The 14,750-nt window shown below is 41.3% G+C and overlaps 1 protein-coding gene across 1 annotated transcript; it reads left to right on the top strand.

The window, feature by feature from the left end:
• The first annotated feature begins 423 nt into the window (after positions 1-423).
• YEATS4 (YEATS domain containing 4) lies at positions 424-8,091 on the top strand. The gene is made up of 7 exons (XM_039500703.1): positions 424-721; positions 1,569-1,688; positions 2,342-2,408; positions 2,504-2,598; positions 4,415-4,507; positions 4,586-4,673; positions 6,506-8,091. The coding sequence occupies exons 1-7, from the start codon at positions 671-673 to the stop codon at positions 6,673-6,675; spliced, it is 684 nt and encodes a 227-aa protein (XP_039356637.1). The 5' UTR covers positions 424-670; the 3' UTR covers positions 6,676-8,091.
• The last annotated feature ends 6,659 nt before the right edge of the window (positions 8,092-14,750 follow it).

Genomic DNA, 14,750 nt, shown 5'->3' with positions numbered 1-14,750 from the left:
GCCTGAGCTCCATACATCACACCACGGACACCGTTTTGAAGCGCATATGCTGCTGCACTCTCTGAAGCGGCTTCCCCAGCTGATACTGGATAACACCAAGCCCTGCAGGGCCTCAGACTGGGATGGGGGCGGGGCAAACCTCCCACAATGAGGGTCCTGGGGTGTAAAATCAGACCAATGTGCTGCCTAATTACCCCTCATCAGCTTACTGCCTCCAGCCACTCACTGACCCGCTCTGCCCTCCCCCCTCCCGACCAGCCGCTTCTCCTGTCCCTCCCCACTCACTGCTCCTCCCCCCCGCCCGTGTATGACCCCGCCTCGGCTCCCGCCCAGCCCGTCCGCCTTTTCCCCCCCGCTCCCCGCCCCCTAGTGGGCGGGGCAAGGTGACATCACGAACCCCGTGACACATGACTCGTGTTGGCCGCGGCTTCTTGCCAGAGGGAGGCGCGGGAAGCTCGCGCCGCACGCGGGCTGCCTGGCTGGTGACGTAGCAGCGTTAGCGTCACCCGGCAGGGGCCGGGCGGGTAACCCACCCCCACCCGGTCTGGCGGCGGGGACGGAAGGCGCGAGCCGTGGCCGGAGCTGCGCGCGGGCCTGGCCTCGCTGCCGCGGAGCAGGGGGCTGAGCGCGAGCGGCCGGCGCGGCCCCGGGCGGTTCCCCGCGGTGCAATATGTTCAAGAGAATGGCTGAGTTCGGGCCTGACTCCGGGGGAAGAGTGAAGGTGCCGCCCGGGGGCGGGGTCCGGGGCCCGGGGGCGGGTTCCTCTCTCGGGCGGGTTGCGGGGGGGGCGGGGCGCCTGTCCCCACCTCCACCGGGCGCTCTCGGCTTGCTGGGGGCTCCGCTCTGCCCGCGGGCAGCCACCAGTGCCGCGCTCAGTGCCCGCCGCGGGGTGCAAGCAGCCGCGGGGGGTGGCGGCCCCGCCCCCCACACAAAGGGCCAGTGCCCCGGTAGCAGCGTGGGCCAAGCCAGCGTCCCCCCCGGGGCCGGCCAGGGTGAGCAGCAGCCGCCGCCGTGCCTCGGGGGCCGGGGGAAGCGCCTCTCGCAGCACGCGCTGATCGAGACCAGCCTTAGCCCCTGCGCTGGGCACCGAAGTTTCCTGTTTGTCCCACAGGGCAGTCCCGCCACGCCTGCTCTGCGAGGGGAGCGCTTCGCTCTCCAGGCCTGGGCGGCTTGAGCTGGAGGGTGACTCGGTCTCCCAACTTCATCGGACTCTTGGCTTCTGCCGAGTGGCAAAGAGATTGGTTCAGGAGACTACAGACTCTTCATAACTCCTCTGCTGGTGGAGGAAATACATTTTTCACCCCTCTGTTCCCCTTACCACCGGTAGCCTCAGTACTGAAAGGGTATTTAGGCAGCTCAGAAACGTTAATTTCAGCTGGAGTCTCATGGCTCTCATGATAAAATACATGGAAAAATACTAGTTTTAAACAAAAGAAAATATAAATGGCAGAATAGCTTAAATTGAAGTAAAAATAGCAGCTGTTATATATCATGTGGCTTCTCAACATGATTAGTTTCCAGTGATCACTTATGAGATGCTGATCGTTTTTATTTTTTCTTTTTTAAAGGGAGTTACTATTGTGAAACCTATAGTTTATGGAAATGTTGCACGTTATTTTGGAAAGAAGAGAGAGGAAGATGGACACACACATCAGTGGACAGTTTATGTAAAGCCTTACAGAAATGAGGTAGGTAAAAAGTTGATTATTGACCAAAAGATATGTAACTGAACTAGAAATGTCATCTGTCTAGATATGGGCCTTAATTCTGTAAACACTTACATTCATATTTAACTTTAAGCATGTTAGTGGTCCCATTGACTTCAAAGTTAAGCACGCATAATTGCAAGAGTGGGGCCTTACCTGTTAAAATATAGGAAACGTTGTAATGACTGTGGTGTCACTTGAGAAATGCCAGAAAGGTCCTTAGTGTTGTGTTGGGATCAGGAGAAAATATAGGCACAATTAGAATAGCTTCTTCATCTCTAGTATAACACATTAGAAAGAATTAATTATATGTACAATTATAGAGCAGGCATTAGGGAAAAGGTGTGCAGATAAGCGTTTGGCAAAAAGTGAGTTATATAGACTGGCAGTTAAAAATAAACTCTATTTCTGCAAGGATCATATAGAAAATAAATTAGATTGATGTCATCAGAGAGAAATGTAGCAAGAGATTATGTGAATTTTTTAATCCCGGAGTTTAGCCTGGTTTTGTCAGGTAGTTAAAGTTTGACACATTAGTAAATATGATAGGTATGTGGAGGGGAAGAAACAATGGGAGAAACTCTTCAGTGTGCTTTAATATCTGGAAATAATTGGCTACATTGTTTACATTTTAGGATATGTCTGCTTATGTGAAGAAAATTCAATTTAAACTACATGAAAGCTATGGTAATCCTTTAAGAGGTAAGATTGTTTGTTTGTTTTTATGGTTTGTACATAGCTTCCACATAATGAGAATGTAAGTCATCTGTATTCCTGCCACTGTTTTTCCACTGCAGTTGTTACCAAACCACCATATGAAATCACTGAAACGGGTTGGGGTGAATTTGAAATCATCATCAAGATATTTTTTATTGATCCCAATGAAAGACCTGTAAGTAAATTTTTTTGGCTTTTAATAAACCTTTATTTATGTGTAGTATATTGTGCATTTATAAGACTTTGCCATGGGATGCAGCTGACCAGAAAAAGTTCTGGTACTAAGTCTCAGCATGTTTAATGTCTTCATTACTATATGCCTAGCCTTCACTTTTGGATGCATCTTGAAGATGTGTGTGCTATTACTCAGTTTTTGTAATCATTTTTTGTAATGCATTGAATCCCAGTGCATAGCTGGCTTTCACACTTTTAAACTAAGTTTAGATAGGGAAAGCATGTGTCAAGTAGCAGTGTGGTGCCTGAAAGTGGAAAGGGAATGCCTACTTCTTGAAAACAGAGCTTGTAAATTACCGTGATCACAAGTGCTTAGTCCAGGGGTTGGCAACCTTTCAGAAGTAGTGTGCCAAGTCTTCATTTATTCACTCTGATTTAAGGTTTCGCGTGCCAGTAATACATTTTAACGTTTTTAGAAAGTCTCTTTCTATAAGTCTATAATATATAACTAAACTATTGTTGTATGTAAAGTAAATAAGGTTTTTAAAATGTTTAAGAAGCTTCATTTAAAATTAAATTAAAATGCAGAGCCCCCCGGACCGGTGGCCAGGACCCAGGCAGTGTGAGTGCCACTGGAAATCAGCTCGCGTGCCGCCTTCGGCACCCGTGCCATAGGTTGCCTACCCCTGGCTTAGTCCTTTCCCCTTGTCCAAAACACTCAAAAAGCTCTTCATGCTTTCCTTGACCTGATTAACACTAAGGAGGAATATGATAGGTTACACACTTTTGAATGGTGTTGAAAGAAGGAAAAGAACTGTAAGGTGTTCCAAAGAGGTATCGGGAGTAATAGGATCAAAGTAGATAAAATGGCCTGGATTCTCTCTCTTCCTTCCCGGCCCTCTGTTATGTACAGTTCTTCCAACTGGAAGCAGGGATCAGCCATCTCTATGGCACTTAACAGGTTTGCTTAAGGGAAGGAGTGGAAAGGGCAGAGTTGTTGGGATTTGTTGATTAGAGCCAGAGCCATTGTGAATCCATGTTGCCTCCATGTGGATGGCCCTGGCCTCCCATGAATAACCAGGGGTTTGTAGGTAGACTTACAGCCTATTCCAGTATCTATCACCTCCCACAGAATAATAGAAAAGGAACTCTTGAAGAAGAACTTCATCGGGGGTGATCTAAATCTAGATTAGTATTGAGGAGCACTTCCTAACTGTTTTGTTAGGCATCAGTATGCATAGGGTTCCACATGAACCAAGTGATCTTTTCTCTGCTCAGAACTTGTATACATGGTGAGCTGGGGCACAGAAAGCTAACATGACTCTATAGGCAGCTACATCGTGCTTGCAAAGTTCTGTAGTGTGCTTTGACTTACTGCAGTTAGTGCTGTAGCTGTGTCCACACAGGATGTTGTTGTGTGGCTAGCTAGTGTTCTGCAGATGCACTTCCTGGCTTGTGCACCAACTCATTCAATGTTTTTAAAAAAGGTAATTATTATAATAGCATTTATAGATCAATCTTGGTTTATCTTATTTTCTATTTTACTTTCCCTAGACCCTTTACAAATCCAGCCAAGCATCCTGAAACAAATGTTTAAGTTGTTTAACAATTAATAATAAATTCAGTTATTCTGTTAAAGTTTAAATGGTATGAGAAGATCAGTTTAGTTCTTGTATTCTTGCAGGTTTTTTAAAATCCTATATGCTTGCACAGCAAAAAGAGCAATGAATGTTTTAATTCCATTTGGGTGTATCACTTATTTTTTCTTAAAGTGATCATATTACATTTATTCAGGTCTATCTGTTTTCCTTGTATAGGTAACTTTATATCATTTGCTGAAGCTGTTTCAGTCTGACACCAATGCAATACTGGGAAAGAAAACTGTAGTATCCGAGTTTTATGATGAGATGGTAAGAAAAGAGAACATGTTAAAGGTTTTGTTTTTAAATAGTGAGATTGATAACCGGTGTGTATTTTTCTCCTCTTAGATATTTCAAGATCCTACTGCTATGATGCAGCAGCTTTTGACAACATCTCGTCAGCTAACGCTAGGAGCTTATAAGCATGAAACAGAGTGTAAGTGCCAACTGATAACAATTCTAATGTTACATTTGAATTTAGAAGTTATGATTAACCGTTAGTGTTTAATTATCCTTGTTTGCTGCTGTAAAATGAAATTTGTGGAAAGAGCTCTGTTTTTGAAAAACATCTTGTATCTCTTACAGACATATACTAATTTTACAATCTAAAGGTTTCAGATTTGTACATTTTTCACAATTGTTTACTTCTGAATAATTCTGTATGAAGGCTGATAGAAATAGTTATCCTTCATGTAATTCCAGTGAAGTCAGAGTAACACAAGGAATGAAGTTGCCCTATAGATTTGAGGTGTGACTGTCCCCCGCTCATCTAAATAGGATATTAACTGAACTCAGTGATTAAAGTTGAAATATTAACATGAAATATTGCAATACTAACACCTTTACCTGAAGCCAGCAACTATTTTGGGATGGAGTGAATAGTTACCATTACTTGTTTTCTAAGTGAAGTTCTCAGACTTTCATGCTGTAGGCCATTTCTTAAGATAACAGACTTTTGAGAGTTACCTCCCTATCCAACCTCTTTCCTAATTGTTTTCTTTGCAACTATAATGCTTTATTTATGTGAACTAAGTGTTGAGGGCATTAAGGAGATGATAAAATGAAAATAAACTTTATTAATATAGACTGGTGTGGCTGTTTGGCTTATATTCCCCTCCTTCAGATTTTGAATCAGTTTTCTGATTTCCTATACCCAGAGCATGGATTTAATATATGTTCATTCCAAATCTCACCTTGCTGTCTACAACTCTACTGCTGTAATCTCTCCGGGCCACTTACACTTTGGTTCTGCCCTCCTGTCTGTATGTTACCCCTCTCGTTTAAGTATTGTCAGCAAATTATATTACTTAAAATACTTCTGAGATACCTAAAACCAAAGACTAAGGGAGTACATACAGCTTTGAAACCCAGAACATGCAGGATTCTAATCTCAGCGTTGCCACTGTAGTGCTGTCTCAACTTTGGTAAATCACTTGACTTTCCTGCCTTAGACATTGTTTCCACGGCACAGATGATAAAAATATCAGTTTCCTCATTTGTAAAATACTTATCTCACAAAAGTACTAGGGATTTTTTTTTGTATTTGTAATTGTTACTTTGTTAATTGGACAATAGAAAATGTTTCATGACTTTACTTTTGAGCATGTCAAATTTTCACATCTTAACTAAGAAGTGGCTACATGTTTCTACTAGGCATGGATAGAAGTGATTTATTGCTCTACAGCGAGAGTATTAGAGGTGTTTCCTTATTCTCATTTCTCATAAATACACTTGTAGAAGCAGATATAGAGTAGGACCTTCCTGGAGCATGGGCTGTTTAATATCCCACAAATGGGAGGGGTGATGTGTTTGCAGTGGAGCAGAGTGCCAGTGTTCTAGTCAGATTTCTGATGCCTTGCCAGCCCAAAAAGGGAGAAGTGGGGAAAGTAACATTCTCACAGTGTTCTTGTGCATAAGCTAAAAAGCTGGAATTTACAGTATATCAAAACTGCAGTTTCTGTAGGATACTTGCAAAGACAATCTGTGTCACTGTATCTCTGAGACATGTAGAATAACTAGGCATAGAGGGCAAAGTGCTTTTTTTATACCTGGTAGGGAATAGGAGCCCAACTTCCAGCCATGCAAACTCCAAAATGGGATCTGAAGGTCCTTCTGGATTCTTTTAGGGCCCATGCATTACCAGCAGTGAAGATTCTGTGAAACAGATTCTGCCCTCCACTACCTTTTTTTGAATTTTGGAATATTGTATTCAGTAATTGCAGTTTTGCAGTGCACTAAAAATATATTTTTTCTTTGTCCCCATCCCAGTTGCAGATCTTGAAGTAAAAACCAGGGAAAAGCTGGAAGCTGCCAAAAAGAAAACCAGTTTTGAAATTGCTGAGCTTAAAGAGAGATTAAAAGCAAGTCGGGAAACTATCAACTGTTTAAAGAGTGAAATCAGGAAACTTGAAGAAGATGACCAGTCTAAAGATATCTAACAAGTATCAATTTGATAGAGACTTAGTTGTAAATAAAGGGACTTGGATCATGGAACAATGTTAACATAGTCCCTCAAATTTCACAGAGGGGACTATGTACAGTTTCATCCATTAATTTCATTTCAAAAGATTGTTGTATGTGAGGCCAGCTTTACAGATGAAAAATGTCCAGTGTTTAAACTATAGAAGTATGTGAAATTTTTATTTTTCTATCATTTTTAAAGAATGTAATTCTTTGAAATCAGACTTTTAAAAAATTTTCATTGAGTGCAGCATGGTAACTTTATATTAAATCTCACGTTACTATGATTTACAACATGTAATCAGTTTTCATACTCCATTTACTCTTCCTAAATGATTGGAGACAAATCTTTAAAACTGAACATTAAAATTGTAGTAGCTTTTTCACTGTTAGGAATCTGAAACTCCTCTGCTTAGTTGTTGGCTTCACATCCAGTATGATGAGTACACTTGAAGAGAGAGGTTAAAATCTTTGGTATGCAGGTAGATTAAGCCTGTCAGTTTAAAATTACATCTGCACTTCTGTTTTCTGGTATTGGTATTAGGAAAAAGTGAGCTGGTAAAGATTCAGGAAGATGAGATTCTTTTAACTAGCAGTTGTACTTTACAAATGGTACAGAGACAAACTATAAAAATGTAGATCAGACTTATATAAATGCAGCAACCACATTACTTATATTCCAAGATGTAAGGTGACTTGTCATATTTTGCAACTTAATATATTAGTATTATACTGTGTTATTTGTTACCAACTCAGTAACTCTAGCATACATCCTTACTGAAAAAGCAGTACATGTTCCACTTGTCAGCTCTGACTTTATTCATAGGAATAGAAGAGCCTGGCAGTGAAGCAGCAACTTGTGATCTTGGAATAAAAGGGTATCTTCCCAGCTATTTTTTAAAGTACCATTTTACAATAAAATCACCTGTTAAATACACACACAAACCCCAGGAATTAATGTGAGATTATGAAGATTCAAAGTATTGGGATTGCTTTAAATTTGAGATGAAGGTGAACCATCTGACCATAACTTTAGTAAACTAAATACATCTAAAACCGTTTAATAGAAGTGTAACATACTTCAAATAATGCAGTTTTTTTTATATCTGCACTTAATACAGAATTGAAAGGATTTTTCCTTTATTCTCTGGCCCCACAATGCAGCCAAGATATGTGGGACTCAAATGAGAAGGCACAAGCCAAGACCCTTTTTTTAAAAGGTGTTTTCAAAGAGTTATAACTTTCCCATGGAACCAACTAGTATCTGATGTTCAAAAAAAGCTGGCTGACTCTAAAAGATGGTCCATGTGGCTACCTTGGACACATTGTTGCTGGTCTGATGCTTTGCAAGACTCATGAGAGGCGAACAGGGGTGGAAAAGTACTAAATTGACAGGGGAGTAAAATAGATGTCCGTATTCCAGAAACAGCAGCTCCTGTGACTCCTTGCAGCTGCTGCTCTGGACTTGAGAGTGGGCTCAAGTTTGGAGGGATAGGGTTTATATAGAAGCCAATGGCTTACCCAAGCCCCACCAGCTCAGATGATGCCTTGTCACATTTCCCAACCTCTGAGTGAGGGTAAAAGAGTCACTATCCAGAGGAAGGAAGGCCCAATGGGTAGGGAACTCGTTTAGGATTGGGGAAACTGTGGTTCAGGTTCTTGCTCTCCCACAGTGAGAGACCTTGAACAAGTCACTTAGCCTCTCCATGCCTCAGTATCCTTTGTGATATGGGGATAATAGTACACCCCTACCTCATTAAGGATTATGAGATGCTCAGATACTACAGTGATGTGGATCATATAAGCACCCTAGGTAACTTATTTTCTTGACAGTGATTGTAGAGGGTTCTTGGAGCTACTTGCTAGAGTTGAAGCTGTGAGGTGTCACTAGAATTTCAGGAGTACTATCACACAAGAGTTAGGGGAATCACATTCCATTTCCTGAGGTAGCTTTTAAAATCCTGGAATTTTTTTCTGTTTTGGGAATAGGATATAGATGGGGAGGTAAAGGAAACCTGGGAATTTGCAGTAGTGGTGGGACAAAAATTGGTCTAGAACTCAAATTGTACCAATATTTACTGCTGCACAGCCCTGCAACACAAGACTGTGGGGAAATGAGGCAATCATCTCAGTGTTTTTAATCTTCACACTGAGCCAACGTATATGACAAGAATGCCTCTCCTGGTTTGGGAGTTGAAGTTGTGAATCCTAATTCTAGAGTACAAGTCAAAATTAATGAGACTAATGGGAATATGAGTAACATGCAATCCGAATTCTAGATCCTCCAAAGTGTTGAAACAGATCTTGAAAGGCTGTGTCATAGATAGCTTAGCAGAATTTTTTATAATTTTGACATATCAATGTTTAGTTTTTAAACATTTTTTAAACTTTTATTTTCAGTTGCAGGAAATTGGGGTGGGGAGGAGGGGTCAGGCAATAGGCAAGATCAGACCATAATTCTTTAATGACAGTAGATGTTGAGATTTCAAAAAGTTAAAGCTTGGTCATTAAAACACAAATTGTTCACATCACATTAAAATATACAAAATACATATTCTTAAATCAAACTCTTCACAAGCAGCATGTTTCTTATTTTGCCTATCTGTAAACTTTGGTTATTATAGATGTAAATTTTTGTTAATATTTATATATGGTGAAATGAACATCTACTGTCACTTACTGATAATCTAATCCTCCCAAGCCTAGTGATAAGAAATATCTGAATCAGCTTTTCTTAAGAACCTAAAAACTTTATCCAGCTGTACTTTTATACCATTGTTATCACCATAGTATTAGAATACTTTAAGTGCAGAACTCAACCTTAAAAATGGACCCAAGACTGGTGCTTCCGTAATAGAGAGCATTCCCATAATAGACCAGTGATCTTTTTTTCCCCCCTCCTTACTTCTCCTGAGGAAATCAAGAATTTTTTTCTTGTCACTATTCCCTCAACTTCACTTTTTATGCTTTTCTTTCTCTCCTTCCTTCCTTGCTATTCCTATAGGAGGAGGAGACAAAAATAATGCTTATTACTTAGAGAGAAAAAAAAATTAGTCACAAAATCTTTTCCTGAGCAGCTATGACCCTCACATGGAAAACAAGAAACTATTTCATATTACACTGTTTAAGTTCCTTGTGTGCATTCTGTATTTTTCTTCATTGGTAGAAAATTGTTTCTAAGCATGAAGAACACATACTTGAATTCAGTGGTATCAGGAAAATTCAATTACAATAGCTGTGACTCTACTTTGGCCACCCCTGAGTACGATGTTTTTCACTTGTTCCAGACAAGTCATTATGGTTCATGATTGTGAATTTAAGTGGTAGCTATGTACATGGTTGACTCTGACTTTCTGCCTTCAGAGAGTGGTTCTATCCTGAATTACAGTGATGACACAGAGTGGTGTTTTAAAATCCCTTCATGAGAAGAAAAAAAAAAAACCTGATTGTGCCATATGTTAAAAAAAAAAAAAGACTTCTTGATCTCACCCAGATACATGATAATTTAGTATAAATAATTGTCTAGCACTAAAGCTTCAGACTCTATTTAAACTAATCCTTTGGTGGGTGAGAAGAAATATGGTTTATTTCCATTGTATTGCTACCTAAAATGTTCAGGATTAGGAGATAAACTTGTCTGGTAATAAATCATGTTACAAGTTAACTAGTCCAGATACAATGTTATCTTACTTCATGCCTCAAACATGTAGCTTTATAATTAAGCACGGTTTGCTATTTCCATTGCAAACTCCCATTTCCCCCACCCCAATAATTTTAACCCATTTTAACTCAGCTGTCTGAGATGTGAGAGCTAAATATTTAGGCTGGATGAAAGAGAGACTGCCACCTACCTCCCTTGATCACCTTCCCTTTCATTACTTTTCAGTAGTAAAGAAAAACTCTCACTAAACTGCTGATCTGAAAGTTGTATGCTTCACCATCCTCCTACAGCTTTTTCAGCACGGGGGTGGAGTGGGGTTGATTCTTCTGGGGGTGGTGGTTAGCATATAAGCCTGTTTGTTAACCTGAGATAGAATTTTGGGTTTGACTTTTTGATACTCTTGTATCTTATACTAATGTGTGAAGAACAATGAACAAAGACACTGTGTGTTGCATTTCCCACAACCTGATGGGGTTTTTTAGTACAATGGGAAGAGATAAGGGATAGAGCAGTTAAAGTGTTACAGGGTATGGTGGGAGTGTAATTATATATGAGCATACACTGAAAGGCTGCCTGGCTCCTTTCTCAAGCCAAGGTCAAGCAACCAGTTCAGGGGAGAGATGGGGGAGAGGCATAAGAAACGCTAAAAGCCAAGGAAAAGCCTGGCCTTGGCCAGAACACAACCTCACTCCTTACCCCTCCCATGGGATACAAAAGAGGTGGGATAAAGACCCAGACCCATGACCCTCCAAAATGGAACATGACGATAAGTTGTAAGGAGTGTGACTATGGGTGTGCTCTGCAGGTGTATTTGGGCCTGCTGAGGAGGAGGAGATGGGAATGGGGAAACGGGGATATAAGCAAGGATCTGCAGCGTCAGAGCTGGGAATGAGGACACGGGGTAAACACTCTGTGGTGTCAGAGCTGGGAATGGAACACTGGGAAACAGACTCTGCCAGCGTATAGAACTGTGGTATACATGTTCATTGGGGTTAGTTCCAAGCAAACATCGCATTGCCTGCACTTCGGACTTCTGGTCATCTGCTTTCTCTCTGCATGACAAGAACCAGGGGAGAGGGTGAAGGGAAAACCCTCTTAACAGTGGTAGCCAGACAGGAAGTGCAGCTCTGTTGGCGCAACCTGCCCGGTCTCATCCAACAGTGCTCTAGGACAGTAAGTAGGTTGCTGGTGCCCAAGACCCATCCCTGTTGGAGGGAGGGTGACCCAGACTGGTGGCCAGAGGCAAACTGAAGATACAGAAGCAAAGCCTCATGGGCATGAGCCACACCGATGTATACTATTCTTCAAATGCAGACCTGGTGAGATCTCCTGAGACCCATGAAGTATCTAGATACAGCTAGGTGAAGTATCTCCTCTCCCTCTTACTTATTTTCTTTTGTTACTTCTGTATTCTGTCTATCTTTTGCATTCTCGTATTTTTATCCTGTTTCATTCATTTACTCTGTCTTGCCCTTCTTTTTAGCAATTTAGGACTAGTAACAGTTGTCAGATTGAAAGCCTTGAAGAATAAAACCCAGCACCAGAAGAATATGGACAACTAACTACCTGGTTGTTGTAAGAAATGTTGCTTGCTTTTGACTTTTTCCAGAGAGTTATTCTTCTGGTTACACTAACCCATCTGTCCCTTTGGCATGTAAACTACACTGCTGAACCACTTACAACTTTATATCATTTATCACCATCCATTTTCAGACCTGCTTAAACCTGATGTGTAACTTACACCTCCGTTTACATCACCATTCAGTTTGGTCCTAGTATTTCTATTTAACCCACATCTCTAATACTAAGCCATTTAGAGCTGTACCCTTTGTAGATTTCACTTTAGAAAGACTTCATTCAGCTCCTAGGCAATTTCAGGGGTTTGCTCTAAGAATTTTCATGATCAAAGGGAGAGATGGGGATGGTGGTGGGAAGTTTTCCCCTAAATGTATATTTAATGATGTTAATGTTTGTTTGAATTTAATATGTTTGCTGTAATGATTAGTATAAAATGAGTTAATTATGGAACAGAAATCAATGGAGTCCATGTTGTGTTGTGCCATAACAACAACTTGGACTCCATGTTGTTGCTGCTCCTTGTCAGAACTTTCACACCTTTTCAAAGTAGTGGCAGAAAAAGAGAAACGGACTATTAGGGGTCAGTTAGAACCAGCTCAGACCGCTAGGTTCACACCACTGAGCATATAAAAAGGGCTGCGTGCCTGAGCATTCTTGCTCTCCACCAGAGCGGCAGGCAGGTATCACATTGATTTGTGCGGACGTCGAGGATCTCCTCTGTGACTCCGGACCCACACCATCGCCCAAGAAGGCATCACTTATCATCACTCATGAACTATAACACCTACCTATATCCTAATTCCTGCTACGCCTTTATCTGCAATCCTGGTTCCAGTAGATCTTCGCTGACGGTCCTGTGCTCCTCCCTCCGTAGCCCAAGTCAGGCTGTGAAGCTTGGTTTGAGGTCCAGGATTTGGAACTCACACTGTCAAGCTACAATGAGATACACCACCATCAGCTGTTTTGTCTTACCTGAAGTCACCTCTGACTCAGTACAGTATTGGGTTAGTTTGTGTTTTCCTTTTGTTTGGTTTAAATATAGCCAAGGTTAAGGTTTGTACGGGTCTCCGGGCTTCACGTCCAATTGGGGGCAGCCACACTTGCATTTGTATTGGGTTGTTTATTCTAGTTATCATTCCCCTATCCCTGCTATTGTCAATTTTCTTAATAAATCTTTAACTGTTTTTGAAGCATACACATCTCTCTGTCTCTTTTCTATCATACATGAGAGGGAGGTGTATGGACTGACAAACTGCTTCCACAGGTGATCAGATACTGTTTGCCAGCCCAAGTTCCTGACCCTGTTGGCTAGGTTTAATGTTAACAATGGAGGGAATACTTGGTCACTCTCTTTTTTTATTTGTTCCTTCCCACACTGGATTGAAGTCACTTTCAGCGATGTTGTCCTGAAGACTATTTTGTTTGGGTTTTTTAATATATTTGTCATAAATCCTGAGTCCATTTCAGAATAACATTACCTTGCTCCTTAAATAGGAATACAATTTCAATAGCACTCCAGGCTCCTCTCCAAACAACAGGAGGCAAATGTGTGCAACATTGTCCTAATGGTCTCAATAACAACTTAATAATTTGGTTTTGGGCAGGGAAAGGGGAACATCTCACAGGGCCCATAAAGTAGCTTTTTACACTGAAGATTTTTAGCATTTTTTAAAAAAATCCAAAAGGATAATCAGTAGTGACCTGTGTCCAGGGGCCATTGTCAGTACAGAAAAAAAATACTCTTGAATCAAAAATTGGATTGTGCATAATACCCTCAGCCGCCAGATTCAGACAACTTGCTACAATCTTAGGGACTATTTTTCCATTTGGGCAATGTTTTACTGCTATTGGCCTTCAAACCAATCCATTTGTGTTTATGGGCTTTAGGTATATTCATATATCTTACACATTTTTATCCCTGAGCATCATGAAGGTCTGAGTATATCATGCTCAGGGGGTGATCACAGAGCCAGACCATTCACTTTGAGATTTGATCATGTTACAGCATAATTTGTTCTTGCTTCTGTAGATGGGACAAAATCACATCTACCCTGCTGTGAAACTTTTACAATCCTGTGAGCCAGTAGTGCCAATTCAGATATTTCTTGAGGTGGGAGGGGGCAAATTCCAATCCCCACCCCTACATCTTTCTCAGGGATCCTTTGTCTGGACAGTCTCCCATCTCTTACCTACAGAGCGCATGATCTACCAATGGTGCCAGGGGTTGAGTTCTCAGTGGACTCTCCTGCTCACTGGATGGAGGGGCAGTTGGGTCAAATTTCAGTGACAAGGTAACCATGCACTCAGAGCAATGCTCTGAATTGCTGCAGCAGCAGCAGTACTGTGCTTCCCCTGCTACTGAAATGAATTAAAGGACAAATCCTGAGGGGGAGGGTGTGGCATTTGCACCTCACTGCTATGAGCAGAATTTAGCCTTAAGTATTTGCCTGACTGCAGGGCTCAGTTATAGGGATTGTGTCTGGGTCCAAACGGAGACAATTATTGCATGGAAGGGACTGCAATTCTAATTTATTTGTCAGGGTCCAGTTTTTATAACCCATGCTCCCTTTTGGTGTGCTTTTTCAAGGGGGAATTATGTACCTGCAATTATGTGCAGACAAAAATGATGTCACACAGATGTCCTATTACATGGCATAATTTGCTCATGCACACAATTATTTGCATCTGTAAGAAAACCAGGTTTTAAATTTTTGAATTTAACATTCAATTGCTGGCCGTTGAACTTAAGAATTTAAGTAATAAATAATGCCATAGATGTGCTTAGGGTGTGCAAAACCAATAGATGGAGTCTCT

This window comes from Mauremys reevesii, linkage group 1 (assembly GCF_016161935.1).
Source record: "Mauremys reevesii isolate NIE-2019 linkage group 1, ASM1616193v1, whole genome shotgun sequence".
Taxonomy (NCBI): domain Eukaryota; kingdom Metazoa; phylum Chordata; order Testudines; family Geoemydidae; genus Mauremys; species Mauremys reevesii.
Note: the sequence above shows the minus strand (reverse complement) of the source record. Positions and strands in the feature narration are given on the sequence as shown.

Bases quoted from the DNA above. Each gene is read 5' to 3' on its own strand.
- YEATS4 (XM_039500703.1), top strand. From the start codon at position 671: ATGTTCAAGAGAATGGCTGAGTTCGGGCCTGACTCCGGGGGAAGAGTG. The intron at 4,508-4,585 runs GTAAGAAAAGAG...TTCTCCTCTTAG, and splicing joins CCGAGTTTTATGATGAGATG to ATATTTCAAGATCCTACTGC. The intron at 4,674-6,505 runs GTAAGTGCCAAC...TCCCCATCCCAG, and splicing joins TTATAAGCATGAAACAGAGT to TTGCAGATCTTGAAGTAAAA.